Source organism: Aquarana catesbeiana, linkage group LG03 (genome assembly GCF_042186555.1).
Source record: "Aquarana catesbeiana isolate 2022-GZ linkage group LG03, ASM4218655v1, whole genome shotgun sequence".
In the NCBI taxonomy this organism is placed as follows: domain Eukaryota; kingdom Metazoa; phylum Chordata; class Amphibia; order Anura; family Ranidae; genus Aquarana; species Aquarana catesbeiana.
In genome coordinates, this window is record NC_133326.1 from 139920432 (window position 1) to 139938908 (window position 18477).

General features: G+C 48.7%; 1 protein-coding gene across 5 annotated transcripts in view; it reads right to left on the reverse strand.

The window, feature by feature from the left end:
- The window catches only part of POLR1H (RNA polymerase I subunit H), a 70481-nt gene extending 61486 nt beyond the window's left edge, over positions 1-8995 (reverse strand). Inside the window, exons 1-2 of one of the 5 annotated variants that reach the window (XM_073619314.1) lie at positions 8892-8992; positions 8473-8603 (exon numbers count right to left, since the gene is read on the reverse strand). In XM_073619314.1, coding sequence (XP_073475415.1) covers positions 8473-8603; positions 8892-8917 — 157 coding nt within the window. In that variant the 5' untranslated portion in view covers positions 8918-8992. The other 4 variants (XM_073619309.1, XM_073619311.1, XM_073619310.1 and 1 more) reach the window with 4 other exon arrangements.
- Positions 8996-18477: the final 9482 nt, after the last annotated feature.

The window sequence follows — 18477 nt, forward strand, 5'->3', positions numbered from 1 at the left end:
CAAAGGCGGACTGAGGGACCCTTCTTGGTCCTTACTGTCAGAATCAGCTCTCTCAAAGCAGTGGCTTGTATCTATAATCAGACCTAAATACTCCAGTCTTCTTACTGGTTTTAGGAAAGACTTTTCTAAGTTGAGGATCCAACCCAGGTGTTCTAGATACCTGACCGTGGTCCTCAAGTTTCCATTCAAAGAGGCTACCGACCGGTCTATCAAGAGCAGGTCATCTAGGTATGCTATGCCATCTATACCCTGAGCCCTTAATCTGGCCAGAGGAGTAGCCAAGATCTTTGTGAACACTCGAGGTGCAGTGGCTATCCCGAAAGGCAGAGCCACAAACTGGAAATGGCGCCCTCCTACCTCGAAGCGCAGAAACTTCTGATGAGCAGGAAAAATGGGCACATGCAGATATGCATCTCTGATGTCTATTGATGCCAGAAATTCTCCTCCCTGCAGGGTGGGAACTACTGTTCGAATTGATTCCATGCGGAAGGATTGAATCCTTAGGAATCGGTTCAGATCCCTTAAGTCCAAAATGGGCCTGATATCCCCATTTGGCTTTTGGACCGTAAAAAGGTTGGAATAGAAGCCCAATCCCTGGTCCTTTGCGGGAACTATCATAATGACCTCCTGCGACAAAAGTCGCTCTAACGCCAGAAGGAGCGACTGCTTCTTCTCTGGGTCTCTGGGAACATTTGATCTGAGGAACCGAGGAGAAGGGAATTCCTGAAACTCCAGCTTGTACCCTAAGGTTACTGTGGAGACTACCCATCTGTCCTGGAAGTCCTCGTGCCAGAGCTCTGAGAACTGTCGCAGTCTTCCCCCCACTCGAGTGAGCGGGGGCGCCCCCTCATGCAGAGGTCTTAATGTTTTGCCTAGTAGGCTTCTTTCCCCAGGACTTCTTTTGTCCCTGGGGTTGACTCTGGTCTCTGGACCCCGATGGAGGCGGCCGTCGAGACTGCCTGGAGGCTGAAGCCCCCGGCGTTGGGGAAAGAGTCCGTTTGAAAGAGGGACGCTTACTCTTCTTCTTGACAGGTAAGAGAGTGCTTTTCCCACAAGAGATTCTCTCGATATAGTTATCCAAGTCCTCTCCAAACAACCTTGCACCACGAAATGGAAACCCAGCCAGTAGCTTCTTACATGGTCTGCCTGAACGGCTATCTTGAGAGATGGTGGCCATTAGGCCGCAGAGCCCGGGTGGTATAACCACTTTCTAGACCCCTGTGGCCCCTCTCTAGCCTGGGGGAGAACATTCAAACATGAGAAATCCCCCTTTCCACCTCACCTGTTTGCAGCCTGCTTGAGACGCTGGGACATAACAGCGATTACAACACCTGAGACAGAGTCAGCATGTGTAGGTTTGTGCTCTTGGCAGCCCCCGGTGGTCACAATAGGCATAGCATGCATTTACCTTAAAGGAGAAAAGCCACTAGAACTCAAAAATTCTGTGGAATCTCCTCTTACCTTATCCAGCCGCAGGATGCTGTTTACACAGACCCAATCTTCACCTCTCACGGTGGGCTCCGTTTGAAAAAACCGTCAGAGACTGGGGCCCCCATCAGTAGGGGGATCCAACAGTTCTGGGACCGTAAAGTACCTCGCCAGAAATTAGGAAGTTTAAAGCCATTTTCTGATCTGCGGGGTCCAGCTCTCTAAAAAGAGAAGCATTACGGGTAAAACCTCGTTTCTTCGGACACGAGGCCCGGGTACCATTCAATTCGGCCATGAAAAGACACTTTGAATGGATCCGGTTCGCCTGGCTTGCCCCAGTATAGGATCTTAGGATATTCCCTTTGGAGCTCAGCACAGGACATCTTTACACGTCCATCACCTAAGACACTGGCGAAAAAACTGAGGTATCCCTGCAAGGGGGAGGGATTATATAGGGGGTTGAACTTCCTGATAGGGTGTGCCAGTGTCCAATCACCAGTGATACCTATATAACCCATCAGTAATTACTGTGGCTCTGTGTCCCGTGATGTTCGAGAAAGAAAATAAGTTTCAGGTCTGTAGAGGACTACAGTGATGCAAAGTGAAAGGAAATCTTTTGAAAGAAGCAGTCACCACTATGCAAGGGTTAAATGTTCATTATTTCTAGGGAGTAGAGGAACAGGGCTCAATTACCGGTACTTACTCTATTCCTTGTTCCAGCATTGTCCTCCCAAAACTGGGCATTTACCAAAAACAGAAATGAATGGCAGTCTCTCAACGTGGACACCTTTTCTGGTGACAAGAGTGGAATTCTCCTAGGTTTTAAGAGATTTCCTTACATCTTCAGGACAAGAAGTAAAGAGAAACCTCCCCAACAGGATACAGACAGGAATAATAGGCTTATGAAAGTACAATTTTTTTTTAAATGACTCCCCACCCACACCAACAGCAATAAACATGCAGCACAGGCTGCATGGCTCAAGTTTACTGTCCCCCACAGTACTACCTTTCACCACAAGATGTCCTCAGTCTTCATTTACTCTGGCAGACTGAGGGTATACTATGAATGCAGGGTGTCATGGGGACATCACCACAGCACCTTTCATTCACAATGTACTGATTATTATTATATAGCACCAACAGTTTGCGCAATGCTTTACAATATAAAGGGAGACAGTACAGCAAGAGGGTTGGGGGGCCCTGATCCTGGGAGCTTACAATTTTTAGTATTATTATACGGGATTTAAATAGAACCAAACAGTTTGCGCAGCGCTTTACAATCTAATGGGGAGGGGCATGGGGAACAAAGGGTTAATGGTGAGGGAAGAACTGATGGGAGAAATAAAAGATTCAGTTGTTAGCTGAAGGCAGGATAGGCTTCCCTGAAAAGAGGAGTTTTCAGGGTTCGCCTAAAAGTTGACAAAGTAGGAGATAGCTGAACAGATTGGGGTAGGGAGTTCCAGAGGATGGGAGAGGCTCAGGAGAAGTCCGGGAGACGAGCATGGGAGGAGGAGACAATTACTGCACAAATACTGTGAAGATAAAAAGTTGCAACGACCACCATTTTATTCCCTAGGTTCTCTGCTAAAGAAACATATACAGGCAGTCCCCAAGTTACGAACCTCCGACTTGCGAACGACTCCTACTTACGAACGGGAGGCGGCGTGACGTTCTGCGCATGCGCGCCCACTTTTCGACGGCGGGCACCTCGGAAAACATTGAAAAACGGCGTCTGCGCATGCGCGGCTACTTGACAGAACATCAGAAAACAACGTCTCTGCCGTTCTGCGCATGCGCTTCCAACTTATGAACATATCCGACTTAAGAACAAACCGGCAGTCCCTAACCCGTTCGTAACTCCGGGACTGCCTGTATAATGTTTGGGGGTTCTGAGTAATTTTCTAGCAAAAAAAATTATGATTTTTACATGTAGGAGCGAAATGGCATTTTAAGTTGTTAACCACTTGCCTGCGATGTCGCACTTTGAATGACAATTGCGCGGTCATGCTACACTGTACCCAGATTCAATTTTTGTCATTTTCTTCACACAAATAGAGCTTTCTTTTGTGTTTAATCACTGCTGGGTTTTTTATTTTTTAATTAAAAAAAAGGACCAAAAAAAATGTGAAAAGTTTCTGTCAGTAAATTTTGTAATTAAGTCATTTTTCTCCTTCACTGATGTGCACTGATGAGGTGGCACTAATATGCTGAACTTCTGAGCACTGATAGGTAGCACTGATGAAAACTGTTAGGTGGCATCGATTGGCAGCACGGATAGGCGGTACTGATGGGCATTGATGGACAGCAGTGATGGGCAGCACTGATAGCCAGCACAGACTAATGGGCACTGATTGATGGCACTTATGGGCAGTGGTGGGCACTGATTGCTGGCACTATTGTAATCAGAGCACTGGAGATTAGTGCCCTGATTACATGTATAGATGTCTCCTGTGAAGAGACATCTATATCTTGTAAGTACCTGTATGTTTATCCCGCATACAGCATCCAAGGTAAAGCAGGCCATACATTATTCAATTTTCTTTCCTTTAGCCAGGGGTTGAAGGAAAGAAAATCACTGGATTCCCCCATTAACACAGACATTGTTGATGGGGGGGGGGGGGGGGGGGGGGATCACTCCCGTTGATAGGGTTGCCACCTCATCCCTTTAAACCCAAACACATATTATTTACACAGGTTCTGAGGCTAATTTAATGCAGATAAGGCACTGAGTTTAACCACTTGCTTGCTGGCGACATTTACCCCATTCCTGCCCAGGCCAATTTTCAACATTCAGCCCTGTCACTCTTTGACTGACAATTGCGCGGTCATCCTACACTGTACCCATATGAAATTTTTATCTTTTTTTTCACACGAATAGAGCTTTCTTTTGGTGGCATTTAATCACCACTGAGGTTTTTTATTTTTTGCTAAACAAAAAAAAAAAAAAAAAAAAGACTGAACATTTTGAGGGAAAAAAAAAAACTATTTTCATAGTTTATTATAAAATTTTGCAAACAGGTAATTTTTCTCCTTCGTTAAAGCGTGCTGATGAGGTGGCACTGATGGGTACTGTGTGGGACTGATGTCCCTTTTACAGAAGTCGGTAATCGGCTTTATTTTTTTCTCCTTAAAAAGAAAAACTGATTACCACCTCCTGTTTACATCATATGATCAGCCGTCATTGGCTGACAGCTAATAATGTGGTAAAGGGCCGAGAACGCCCCTTTACCTCGATCTGTATTCAGCCAAGTCCCAAAGACTCTGTGATCACAGAGGGCATGTGGGCAGCAGGACGCCGCCCATGTACGCCCCCCGGCAATCTAAGCCCACGCTGTAGCCGTCTTTCGGCTATAGCATGAGCAACATGTGGTTAATTACCACCTTAAAGCGGAGTTCCACCCAAAAGTGGAACTTATGCTTTAAGCACTCCTCGCCCTCTTACATGCCACATTTGGCATGTAATTGTTTTGGGGGGTGGAGCAGGTACCTAGTTTTGACAGGTACCCAGCTCCCATTTCCGCTCTCGCCACCTAGGGGACTCCTCCTCTCCCCCTCCCTCCCTGCAATCTTCTGGGACACGGCACAGGTCCCAGAAGATTGCCGGCCACAGAGGAGGCACAGAGTGAAGCCGTAAGCTGTCACAGCTGGGTGCCCACACTTGCAATGCCGGCACCCCAGAGAGGAGCAAGGCTTTGGGCAGCCGCATCGCTGGATCGTGGGACAGGTGAGTGTCTGTTTATTAAAAGTCAGTAGCTAAACTTTTTGTAGTTGCTGACTTTTAATAAACTTAAAAACAAGTGGAACTCCACTTTAACCGCTTCAATACCGGGCAATTTCACCCCCTTCCTGCCCAGGTCAATTTTCAGCTCGGGCACTTTGAGGGACAATTGCGCGGTCATGCAACGATGTACCCAGATTACATTTTTATCTTTTTTTAAGACAGCTAGAGCTTTCTTTTAGGTGGTATTTAATCACCTCTGGGTTTTTTGCTAAACAAACGAAAAAAGACAGAAAATTTTGAAAATAAAAAAAAATGTCTTAGTTTCTGTTATAACATTTTGTAAATAAGTAATTTTTCTCCTTCACTGATGTGTGCTGATAAGGCTGCACTGATTGGCATTAGCAATGTGGATGGTCTCCCCTGTGAGGAAACCAGGCTTATAGGCTCTCCTCATGCACTGTCAGTGTGAGGAGAGGAAAGCTGATAAACGGCATTTTCTATCTACACTGTGATTGGACACAGCTAATCACATGGTAACGAGCCTCTGTCATAGGCTCTTTACCGAGATTGGTGATGTGGTGTGTCCGAGGGACATCACAACACGGATCGGCGTGCATGAGGGGCCCGTTCTAAAGGACGTCATGACGTTCAGTCAGAAAGGTAAAGTCCCCACTCAGCCTATAGCAGAATCATGGCCGGACGGGGGCTTTTAAACCTTAATCAGCTACAGAACCTGTGTAATTAATACATGTTCGGGTTTAAAGGGATGAGGTGGCAACCTACCCATTGCGTTATTGTGCTCTGACAGCAGCAGGTTTCCCAGCTGTCAGGATACAATGATCACTGCTGCTATGGAAATGAAAGCTCATGATTCCTCTTTCAGGTGGACTTTGGGTAAAGGATGAGCGAGGAAGGGAGATGAGCGAGGAAGGGAGATGAGCGAGGAAGGGAGATGAGCGAGGAAGGGAGATGAGCGAGGAAGGGAGATGAGCGAGGAAGGGAGATGAGCGAGGAAGGGAGATGAGCAGACATCCCAAGTCTCCCGCATTTCGGCTGCATCTCCTTGACACCCGCAAGTGTCGGGCGATATCCTGGCTGCCGTTCCGATTGTGGGTGCGCGTAGGGTGCCCACATGTCCTGGATTGCCCGGGACTGTCCCGCACTGAGAGAAAGGACTAGGGATCTCTCTCATCTCCCCCCTCTCCCTGTCAGTCTCCCTCTCTCTCAGAGTCAGGCCCCCCCTCAGTCAGCCCCCCGCTCTATCATCTCCACCCGGCTGTCAGCCCCCCTTTCTCTGTCAGTCCCTTGCTTTCTGTCAGTCCCTTGCTTTCTCTCAGCCACCCTCTCCGTCAGTCCTCTCTCTCTACCACCGTCTCTCAGCCCCCCTCCCTGTCCACCACCCTATCTCTGAGCCCCTCTCTTTCTCAGCCCCACTTACCAGTTTCAAGCAGAAACACTGCACATACTGACTCCTACCACCACTTCAAATCACTGAAGTGGTCATGGTGGTTAGAGTGTTCCTTTAATAACTCTCAGGAGAAGTAAACCTCTGTATACTGAATGCATTTAATTTATCACCTAGTTGTGTTAAATTGGTGGGGGTTAAAACTCCCGAAATGAGGTTGGGATGTCTGGATCAGTGAAGAAGGGGGGGGTGGGGGTTGAGTGAAGAAGGGGGGGGTGGGGGTTGAGTGAAGAAGGGGGGGTGGGGGTTGAGTGAAGAAGGGGGGGGTGGGGGTTGAGTGAAGAAGGGGGGGGTGGGGGTTGAGTGAAGAAGGGGGGGGTGGGGGTTGAGTGAAGAAGGGGGGGGTGGGGGTTGAGTGAAGAAGGGGGGGGTGGGGGTTGAGTGAAGAAGGGGGGGGTGGGGGTTGAGTGAAGAAGGGGGGGGTGGGGGTTGAGTGAAGAAGGGGGGGGTGGGGGTTGAGTGAAGAAGGGGGGGGTGGGGGTTGAGTGAAGAAGGGGGGGGTGGGGGTTGAGTGAAGAAGGGGGGGGTGGGGGTTGAGTGAAGAAGGGGGGGGTGGGGGTTGAGTGAAGAAGGGGGGGGTGGGGGTTGAGTGAAGAAGGGGGGGTGGGGGTTGAGTGAAGAAGGGGGGGTGGGGGTTGAGTGAAGAAGGGGGGGGTGGGGGTTGAGTGAAGAAGGGGGGGGTGGGGGTTGAGTGAAGAAGGGGGGGGTGGGGGTTGAGTGAAGAAGGGGGGGTGTTGAGTGAAGAAGGGGGGGTGTTGAGTGAAGAAGGGGGGGTGTTGAGTGAAGAAAGGGGGGGTGTTGAGTGAAGAAGGGGGGGGTGTTGAGTGAAGAAGGGGGGGGGGTGTTGAGTGAAGAAGGGGGGGTGTTGAGTGAAGAAGGGGGGGGGGGTGTTGAGTGAAGAAGGGGGGGGGGGTGTTGAGTGAAGAAGGGGGGGGGGGTGTTGAGTGAAGAAGGGGGGGGGGGTGTTGAGTGAAGAAGGGGGGGGTGTTGAGTGAAGAAGGGGGGGGGGGTGTTGAGTGAAGAAGGGGGGGGGGGTGTTGAGTGAAGAAGGGGGGGGGGGTGTTGAGTGAAGAAGGGGGGGGTGTTGAGTGAAGAAGGGGGGGGTGTTGAGTGAAGAAGGGGGGGGGTGTTGAGTGAAGAAGGGGGGGGGTGTTGAGTGAAGAAGGGGGGGGGTGTTGAGTGAAGAAGGGGGGGGTGTTGAGTGAAGAAGGGGGGGGGGTGTTGAGTGAAGAAGGGGGGGGGTGTTGAGTGAAGAAGGGGGGGGGTGTTGAGTGAAGAAGGGGGGGGGTGTTGAGTGAAGAAGGGGGGGGGTGTTGAGTGAAGAAGGGGGGGGGTGTTGAGTGAAGAAGGGGGGGGTGTTGAGTGAAGAAGGGGGGGGGGTGTTGAGTGAAGAAGGGGGGGGGTGTTGAGTGAAGAAGGGGGGGGGGGTGTTGAGTGAAGAAGGGGGGGGTGTTGAGTGAAGAAGGGGGGGGGTGTTGAGTGAAGAAGGGGGGGGGTGTTGAGTGAAGAAGGGGGGGGGGTGTTGAGTGAAGAAGGGGGGGGGGTGTTGAGTGAAGAAGGGGGGGGGGGTGTTGAGTGAAGAAGGGGGGGGTGTTGAGTGAAGAAGGGGGGGGTGTTGAGTGAAGAAGGGGGGGGTGTTGAGTGAAGAAGGGGGGGGGTGTTGAGTGAAGAAGGGGGGGGTGTTGAGTGAAGAAGGGGGGGGGGTGTTGAGTGAAGAAGGGGGGGGGGGTGTTGAGTGAAGAAGGGGGGGGTGTTGAGTGAAGAAGGGGGGGGGGTGTTGAGTGAAGAAGGGGGGGGGGTGTTGAGTGAAGAAGAGGGATGAGAGAAGAAGGGAGATGCGTCCGGCTTGGCCTCTTACCTGTCACTTGTGTGCGGTGGGAACAGCAGGGGCAGGTGACTGTGTCCGCAATACCAGGAGGGGGCAGCACCGAGCCGCAATCCGAGCAGAAGTCAGACTCCGAGCTGAAACACGTGCGTGATGAGTCCATCCTATGGGGGAGGGGGAGAGTACAGACATGTGACCGGGGTGTGAGGCCGGGACACCCGGGGAGAGAAGTGATACAAGCGGCCTCTCCGCACCTCCTATGGCAGACACACACACAGACCCCGGACTCAGCATGACATAACATCGGACACCTTGTTGTCTCACTTGTGAATGACAAGATATTCCATACACCGATCACTCACACTTTACTCACCCGCTGCCCTCACCTCAATAACTCCCGCACTATCGCACACCACCACTTGCTGCAACTATTACAATTCCTGCACTCCTACCTGTAACCATAGAGTCCTACAGCCATGTGCTCACAGTGCCCTCTGCTGGCTACAGCCCGCCACAACCGCCCGTGGCTGAATTCCAGTAGTAAGAAAAATACAGAAATGGGGTGTTATCTGCAGACGTTTTTGGTGTATATAAAGCGGACATATAGACAAAGCTTTGTTTTCATTTTAGTAAGGGAGGGTTATAACCCCTGTCAGTTTTTTTCCCCATCTGTGTCCAATTTGGGAGATTTCCATTCACTTCCTGTCCCATAGCCAAAACAGGAAGTGAGGAAAATCTGAGGTGTCACCAGAATTAGTGTCCTTATTCAAAGATTTTCCCTCTATTCCTGTTCTGGTGTCAACCCAAAATGTGGGATTTTCTTTTGCTTTCAATGATAATGGTTAACAGGATAAATAGAGAGGGTGAATCTCTGTAACTGGAGCACAGACAGCATTATAAATCAGACAGAGTATTCTAATCCCTTTCCACCCTATGCAAAGCTAAACAAAAAAAGTGTTGCCATTAGTTATAGTTTAACCACTTAGTGACTGCCCACCCCCACAATGTACAGCAGACAGACGGCCGCTGCAGGCAAAGCAACGTATCCGTACGTCGCTGCCTACTTTCAGGTTTTGGGGCACACGCGTGCGGACCCACTGCCCGTTGCGATCGCACACAGTGGGAGCCTGACAGCAAGTCCCAGTGATTGATTCACAGCTGTGTGCAATCACAGCCCAGAGCTCTGTGTTGACAATCAGCACAGAGGAGTTTATTTACTAAAGCTGGAGAGTGCACAATCAGGCTCACTTCTGCATAGAAACCAATCAGCTTCCAAGTTTTAATGCCAAACCTAATTGAGCAAGCTGAGGTTAGAAGCTGATTGTTTTCTCTGCAGAAGTGAGACTGATTTTGTACTCTCCAGCTTTAATAAATAAACCCCAGAGTTCTGTAAAGTCCATACAACAAACAAAAAACAAACACAAAAAAATGTCATATTATAGGAACTACCATAGACCCATAAATGTCATGAATCTCATAATATATGCTGTCCACAAAATATAAAAAATAATGCCACGTTCTACAGCTGTGTATATCTATTCATAGAAAACACCTTTTTCTTTAGCATCCATTGCAGGACACAGGCACTCATAGACTGATGGGTAATACTGCGGCCTACAGGAGGTTTGGAACACTGGCAAACAAGGACACTGCCAGCCTGATATAACTCCCAGCATGCCCTCGTTTTTTTGCTATTGTCCTAGATGGACGGACATGGATATCTTCTCTCTGTTCTGCTAAGAGATGTCTATTTTTTTTCTAGCAATTTTTTTTGTCAGTCAAGTTTGCATCTTTATTTCAATCAAGATTCCTCTACATTACAAGCTCCTTGAGTTGATCTCTATTAGCAGCTATCCAAAACCGCATGTAGCGGTACCCCCGTAGGGGTTGCTGAGTGATTGTGGCCCACCTGTCACGTTGCCCAGCCCGGCATTCATTTCCAGACACTCCAAGACAATGAACAAGTCTATTAGCTTTGTTTTTGTATTTTATTTGAGGGATTAGAACTTGGATGGGATTAAGGAATTCATCAGATGCCCAGAAACAAAAGATTCTTGTGTGGTTTGGGACAATTCAGATATCCTCCTCCTGCACAACACTTCCTGCAGACTACAGTTGTGCTCATAAGTTTACATACCCTGGCAGATTTTATGATTTCTTGGCCATTTTTCAGAAAATATGAATGATAACACAAAAACTTTTCTTTCACTCATGGTTAGTGTTTGGCTGAAGCCATTTATTATCAATCAACTGTGTTTACTCCTTTTAAATCATAATGGCAACAGAAACTACCCTATTGACCCTGATCAAAAGTTTACATACCCTGGTGATTTTGGCCTGATAACATGCACACAAGTTGACACAAAGGGGTTTGAATAGCTATTAAAGGTAACCATCCTCACCTGTAATCTGCTTGTGATTAGTGTGTGTGTGTATAAAAGGTCAATGAGTTTCTGGACTCCTGACAGACCCTTGCATCTTTCATCCAGTGCTGCACTGATGTTTCTGGATTCTGAGTCATGGGGAAAGCAAACGAATTGTCAAAAGATCTGCAGGAAAAGGTAGCTGAACTGTATAAAACAGGAAAGGGATATAAAAAGATATCCAAGGAATTGAGAATGCCAATCAGCAGTGTTCAAACTCTAATCAAGAAGTGGAAAATGAGGGGTTCTGTTGAAACCAAACCACGGTCAGGTAGACCAACGGTCAGGTAGACCAACTAAAATTTCAGCCACAACTGCCAGGAAAATTGTCCGGGATGCAAAGCAAAACCCACAAATAACTTCAGGTGAAATACAGGACTCTCTGAAAACATGTGGTGTGGCTGTTTCAAGATGCACAATAATTAGGCACTTGAAGAAAGATGGGCTGCATGGTCGAGTCGCCAGAAGAAAGCAATTGCTACGCAAATGCCACAAAGTATCCCACTTACAATACGCCACACAGCACAGAGACAAGCCTCAAACCTTCTGGCACAAAGTCATTTGGAGTGATGAGACCAAAATTGAGCTTTGTGGCCACAACCATAAACGCTTCATTTGGAGAGGAGTCAACAAGGCCTATGATGAAAGGTACACCATTCCTACTGTGAAACATAGAGGTGGATCGCTAAAGTTTTGGGGATGTGTGAGCTACAAAGGCACAGGAAATTTGGTCAAAATTGATGGCAAGATGAATGCAGTATGTTATCAGAAAATACTGGAGGAACATTTGCATTCATCAGCCAGGAAGCTGCGCATGGGACGTACTTGGACATTCCAACATGACAATGATCCAAAACACAAGGCCGAGTCGACCTGTCATTGGCTACAGCAGAATAAAGTGAAGGTTCTGGAGTGGCCATCTTATTCTTCTGACCTCAATATCATTGAGCCACTCTGGGGAGATCTCAAACGTGCAGTTCATGCAAGACAGACCAAGAATTTCTAGGAACTGGAGGCTTTTTGCCAAGAGGAATGGGCAGCTTTACCATCTGAGAAGATAAAGAACCTCATCCACAAATACCACAAAAGACTTCAAGCTGTTATTGATGGTAAAGGGGGCAATACACGGTATTAAGAACTGGGGTATGTAAACTTTTGATTAGGGTCATTTAGGTAGTTTCTGTTGTCATTATGATTTAAAAAGAGTAAACACAGTTAATTGATAATAAATGGCTTCAGCCAAACACTAACCATGAGTGAAAGAAAAGTTTTTGTGTTATCATTCATATTCTCTGAAAAATGGCCAAGAAATCATACATTCTGACAGGGTATGTAAACTTATGAGCACAACTGTATCTCTCCTTCTCCCTCCAGCACAATTCTTCAGGCGCAGCTAGCACATAGCTAGGCCCAACTCTGGTTCCATGGTGTAGCAAATAAGGTTCTGGTGCTAACTGCCCTCTTTGATGGATTACTGATCCCAGTCTGCCTGTTGCAGAGCCCCCCCAACCCTGACAGCCCTCCCAGCTGCAGCAGCAAACTTCACTGCCAGTAACATCACAGTCTCTCCCGCTGGCTCTGCATCCAACTCCTGACTGCACACCCCCATTCCTCCCCGGCATGCCTCTCCCAGCTCTCCTGACTGTGCCTGCCACTCATGACACCTGGTGAATCCCTCCTGGAGACTTGCCTGGCAGTATTCCCCGCTGTCCCCTCCTGCTCATGTTCAGGGCACCCCTTGGGTTGTATGGAGTTCCTGTTCAGCTCTGAGCCCCTGGCCTAAAGTCATCCCCCTCAGACTTCCTCAAAGGCCCGACAGCCTAATACTCCATCTCCAGTTCTTCCACCTGAACAACTCCTCCTAGCTGGGCTGACTCTGGGCCTGCCAATCCAGGTTGGGGATTAGTCAGGGCTCCTCAGAACACCCCAGACAGCTCCGCCTCTCTTCCACTCCTTTCTTCTAGAATCCCCTAGAAGCAGAAGGGAAGTAACCGAAAGGTGAAGCTAGCTGTGGGTCACCAGCCTACTCTAAACCACTCCCAGCCCACAGATTTCAGCTAGGCATGCCTAAATCTACCTGCACTGACTAAAAATCTCAACTCTAGCATCTACCTAAGGAGAGGGTGCTACATGTGTATCCTCAGCAGTAGCTTTGAGGTAGTACCCAGGTGCCACTGGACTGGATGATAGCAAGGCTAGCCTGAGATGTGACCTACAGGCACTGGGCTCTGCATTGAGGTGCTTTCCAGATCTAAGTGCACTGTGGTAATTAGGAATTGAGTAAGCACCCTACCTTTGATGCTCCTGTTTGCAGATGACACGTAGATTATACTTGGTTGGTCTCTGCTACTCGCCTAGAGTGACCTGGTCATCTCTGGTGCCTTGAACCATTTCTCCTACCATCAGCTGGTTTGTGAGTCTTCAACACTTAGCCCAGTACACTGAGCTACATTGCCCCTGCCTTGAAATTCAACAAGTCTGATCCTAGGCACATGGGGAACAGTCCTCTTGGTGCCTCTTTTTGGAATAACCCCCTCTAAGTTCTATCGCTGGAGTATGTCACCGCAGTCATGTAGGATTTTATAGGCCAAATTACAACTTTGACCACAGAAGTCATAAGTATACTTATGACACCCTCCCCTTCAGAATCATTATCTGATCTGAAAAACAATAAGAAAAAGAGGGCGCACCAGCCTTGTGCATTATCCTTTAAACATCTTTTTTATTAAAAATACGATACAAATACTACTCACAAACATGTGGAAAAAAGTTTGCAAATACAAATGATCTCCTAGACTGCTAGGCTCTGAGGAAGAAGGTATCCCTTCGAAACGCGTAAGCCGACAGTGGCCCTTGATATCTCCTCTGTACCACCTGGAGTCTGTTTGTCAGCCAACTAATTGTCGTCATCTGGAGATCATTTGTATTTTCTTTTTCTTCTTGTTTTTCTGACTACTAGGATTTCCCTAATCTTGAGGGCAGTGAGGTCTGAAGCATTTTCCAGCATGAACTTTCAGTCCACCTGGTAACTCACTTGTGCGCAGGAGGGTTTGTTTTTCTGCTATCATTATTTGATCTGCCTGAGGCCTTAGCAGCTTTTGAGCTATGAGCTGCCCCTATCTGCTGTTGAGTCTCTGTCAGACTTGAGCCGGATCAAAATTTGGCGGTTCGGAAGGAACCAGCTGAATTTCAATCCATGTATAGGCAGGCTGGTTGTACTAAATTTGATCTATTGATCGACTTCAGTACAACTAGCCTGTCACGTTTATTTTCCTCGATCACTGCTGGCAGCTATAACGGCTGGCAGTGATCATTGTATTCTGACAGCAGGACCTCCCACTGTCAAAATAAAATAGCACAGGAAGAGGGATTCCACTAGCAACACAGTCACCTGTGGTTAAAGGAAAGAAACTTGCATATAGTGTGGCCTTGCAGACCATGGCTATCCATTACTCCCAGGCTAAAAGTGAGCACCTTGGCTCTGATGCATTTCACACCACTTTAAAACTAGAGGATCAACCTGCAGCTTTCACCGGTGCTATTCCCAGTCTAGTCCCTTTTAGGAACCCTAAGACCCCCAAGGCCTTTCCAGTCCACCCACTGTTTTCTCTGGCAGGCCCTGCCTTTCAACCTGCCTTGGCCATGATGGAGGCTTGCTAATTTGTAGCTGAATTGGCTAATGCTATGAGAAGGATTTGAGTTTCCTTTTAGGCTTATCTCTTGCCTAGTGAGCAAGAGATCATGTCTGCAGCCTTAAGCCTTGTACACACGATCCAGTTGTTGGCAGGGGATTGTCTGTTGACAGACCGTTGTCCTAAAATCTGACCATTAGTACGCTCCTTTTGACAATTGTCCAACTTTCTGCCAACAAATGTTGGATGACATGCTAGTAAATTTTCGGCGGACAACGGTTGGTTGTCAGATTTTCTGATGGTCAGTACACAAGTCTGTCACACAAAATTTAAAAATACAAAAACGCATGCTCGGAATCAATGCTCACCAAACGCGAAATTAGCAGAAGGGGACCAAAGGGTGGCGCACAAGAGCTAAAATTCCTCGTAGTACGTCACTACGTTTGTGTTTGTTGCACAAAAATTGTGTACCGTTAGTATGCAGGACAAGATCCAGGCACACGCCCTTAAGACAAAAATCTGATGCTCGTTTGGCCAACAATTGGATCACGTGTACGAGGCTTTACTTTAGTGTATGGATAGGTTGTTCAATGTTTCCCTTTTCATTTCCCATATAAGTCTTGTGTCAGTGAACAAAAAAAGGACTTTTTGGCTGAAGTATTGGGCTGCAGATCCAGCATTCAGAAAGAGTCTACTGTGCATGCCCTTTGATGGACAAGTCTCTTATGTGCTGCCCTGGAGACCCTTATCAAGGATATCACTGGGGGTAAGAGTACCCACCTGTCCCAGCAGAAGAAGCCTAGGGCCCAGGTTGGGAAGAGTCACTCTTCCTCTAAGGCCAAGGATAGTTCCTTCCGTTACTCCCAGGACTCAACCTCCAAAGCCATGTCCAAGCCTGGCACCTAGGCCAACCACAAACCCTGGATTCCCCAACCCTCAGATAAACCTTCACCATGAAGAGTTACCTCCACTTTCCAAAGTGGGGGAACGTCTGTTATGCCGCGTACACACGGTCGGACTTTTCGTCAACAAAAGTCCAACGGACGCTGACGGACTAAAGCTGGCTGGTAATCCGATCGTGTGTGGGCTTCTCCGGACTTTCAATGGACTTTTTCAGCCTCAAATCCGACGGACTTTAGATTTGAAACATGCTTCAAATCTTTCCGACGGACTCGAGTCCGGTCGAAAAATCCGCTCGTCTGTATGCTAGTCTGACAGACAAAATCCCACGCTAGGGCAGCTATTGGCTACTGGCTATCAACCTCCTTATTTTAGTCCGGTGTACATCATCACGTAAGAATTCGACTGACTTTTGTGTGATCGTGTGTAGGCAAGTCTGTTCGTTAGAAAGTCCGCCGCAAGTCCGTCGAAAGTCCGTCGAAAGTCTGTCGGACAGGCTGTCGGACTTTTGTAGCTGAAAAGTCCGACCGTGTGTACGCCCCATTAGCCTTGGTAGACATCTGAAAAGCCAGCATCAAAGATGCCTTGGTATGAGAGGTAGTTTCCAGGGACCTCAAGCTAGATCTCAGCTGTCAGCCTCCTTCTCAGTTTATGTCTTTCAATCTGCCTGTGTCACTGCAAAGATTAGCAGATCTCCATGTAGCCCTTGTGGGTCTTCTGGAGCAAGCGGTCACTGTTCCCATATCTGTGGTGGAACAGTTCCAGGGGTTCTACTCACTGTCTCCAAACTTAAAGGGGGCATCCACCCAGGGGCGGATCCAGAGTCTAGTCTCGGGAGGGGCACTGCCAGAAAATGCGTTTTCATTGTGGGCAATTTATTGGGGAAACGGCTGATGTTTGCGCTTCAATCATCCCGGCACCAGTGTCAGGATGATTGAAGCGCATTTTTTCTATAATTACATTGTAATATAAAATGAAATAGTTCAACTCACCATAATGCAGAATCAGTGGGAGACCTGAGTGTGTCTCTTGCCACGTTACCTGCTACACGTTGCGGATTGTCACTTGCCTGCCACCAGATGCAGATTGCCACTTGCCACGTCACCTGCCACACCTTGCGGATTGCCACTTGCCACATCACCTGCCACACCTTGCGGATTGCCACGTCACCTGCCACACCTTGCGGATTGTCGCTTGCCTGCCACGTCACCTGCCACACCTTGCGGATTGCCACTTGCCACTTCACCTGCCACACGTTGCGGATTGCCACTTCACCTGCCACACCTTGCGGATTGCCACTTGCCACGTCACCTGCCACACCTTGCAGATTGCCACGTGCCACCTCACCTGCCACACCTTGCAGATTGCACTTGCCACGTCACCTGCCACACCTTGCGGATTGTCACGTTGCCTGCCAGTGTGCTGTGTGCTGCTGCTGCAGTGCACTTGACTTGTTGTTAGAGACTCCTCGGAGGCGCTGCTCCAGGCTGCCTGTGTCACAGACAGACTCAGCCACACTCACTGAGTTAGGCTGCTGTCTGCTCTCTCTGAGACTCACTCTGCTCAGTCTGCTTTATGTAATGTAGGAGCCTGGAGGCGCCGCTCCAGGCTGTGTCACAGTCACACTCACACCGGCCGCCGGTCGGCTCGGCTGAGAGTGTGACTGACGCTGATGACGTCACTCGTTGCTAACGCCAGGGCCGCCTGGCGTCTAGCAACGAGTGCAGGGGGAAGAGGCTCCACCCACCTCCTTCCTTCAGTGTTATTGACCGCCGCCGCCCGTACCACACGCGAGTCTCTCTCATGAGAGAGAGAGACTCGGCCCGGCACAGCGGCCGGAGCGGCGCTGCGGCAGGATATATACAATAACATTCAGAGTGTCAGTGAGTGTGTGCTTCGGGGGGGGGCAATTGCCCTGTTGCCCCCCCCCCCTGGATCCGCCCCTGCATCCACCCCATCTTGGATCTCAAGGTCCAAAATGTCTTAATTCTGGCCCAGAGACTGTGCATAGAATCAACCAGGTCTGTTATAGTCTCTTTAACAGGAAGACTTTCTAGCCTCTGTGAATATCAAGAATGTGCACCTGCATGTCTTCAGTCTTGCAGTGCATCTGTGATTCCTTTGTTTTGCTGTGAGCCTTCAATTCTTTCAGTTTGTGCCTCTGACATTTTACTTGTGCTCTGCACAAGTGTTAACAAAGAATCTGCCCCCCATGCTAGCTTTACTGTATTCCCAGGTCACCATCATTGTGGGATATCTGGATGAACTTTTAAGGGAGCATCTGGCACAGGTTCTGTCCTATAATGTAGCTTGAGTCTTGCAAAGGTTAGGCTGGGCAGTGAACCTTTAGAAATTAGCATTCTTCCACGTCATCTGGATCTTCTGTCTCAAGGGCCAGTTTACCATCTTGCTTCACGTTTGCTGGATTTTATGGCATGTCTTTGGAAGCCCAGGTTCTAAGAGACAGACCTGAATCAGTGATTCCCACGATTTTGAAGCCTAGGAAGTGTACTTTGCAAGGTCTTCCATTGCACAATGAAGGCTTATTTCACTTGGTGTGAGGCAAGAAACTCATCCCAGGAAATTCTCAGAGGGACAAAGCCTGTTCTTTCTGCATGTGGGCATGGATCAGCAACAGGCCTTAAAGCGGAGTTCCGGCGAAAAAAAAAAAAAAATAAAAGTCAGCAGCTACAAATACTGCAGCTGCTGACTTTTAGTATTAGGAGACTTACCTGTCCAGGGCGCCCGCAATGTCCTTAACTGAAGCCGATCTGTCCCTCGGTTCCTGGGTGCAGGTGCCGGCATCTTCAGTAAGGGAATCAGAAAGTGAAGCCTTGCGGCTTCACAGCCTGGTTCCCTACTGCACATGCGCGAGTTGTGTTGCGCATTCTTACTGGTCCCTGCTGTCTTCTGGGACCTGTGTGTCTCCCAGAAGACAGCGGGGGGGGATGGAGGAGGGACCGGACATGGTGTAGATCGCCGCGAAAGGTGGGAGCAAATACCTGTATTATGCAGGTATCTGCTCCCCTCTCCCCTCTGAAAGGTGACACCGGGGGGGGGACCAGAAAATTGGGTTGGAACTC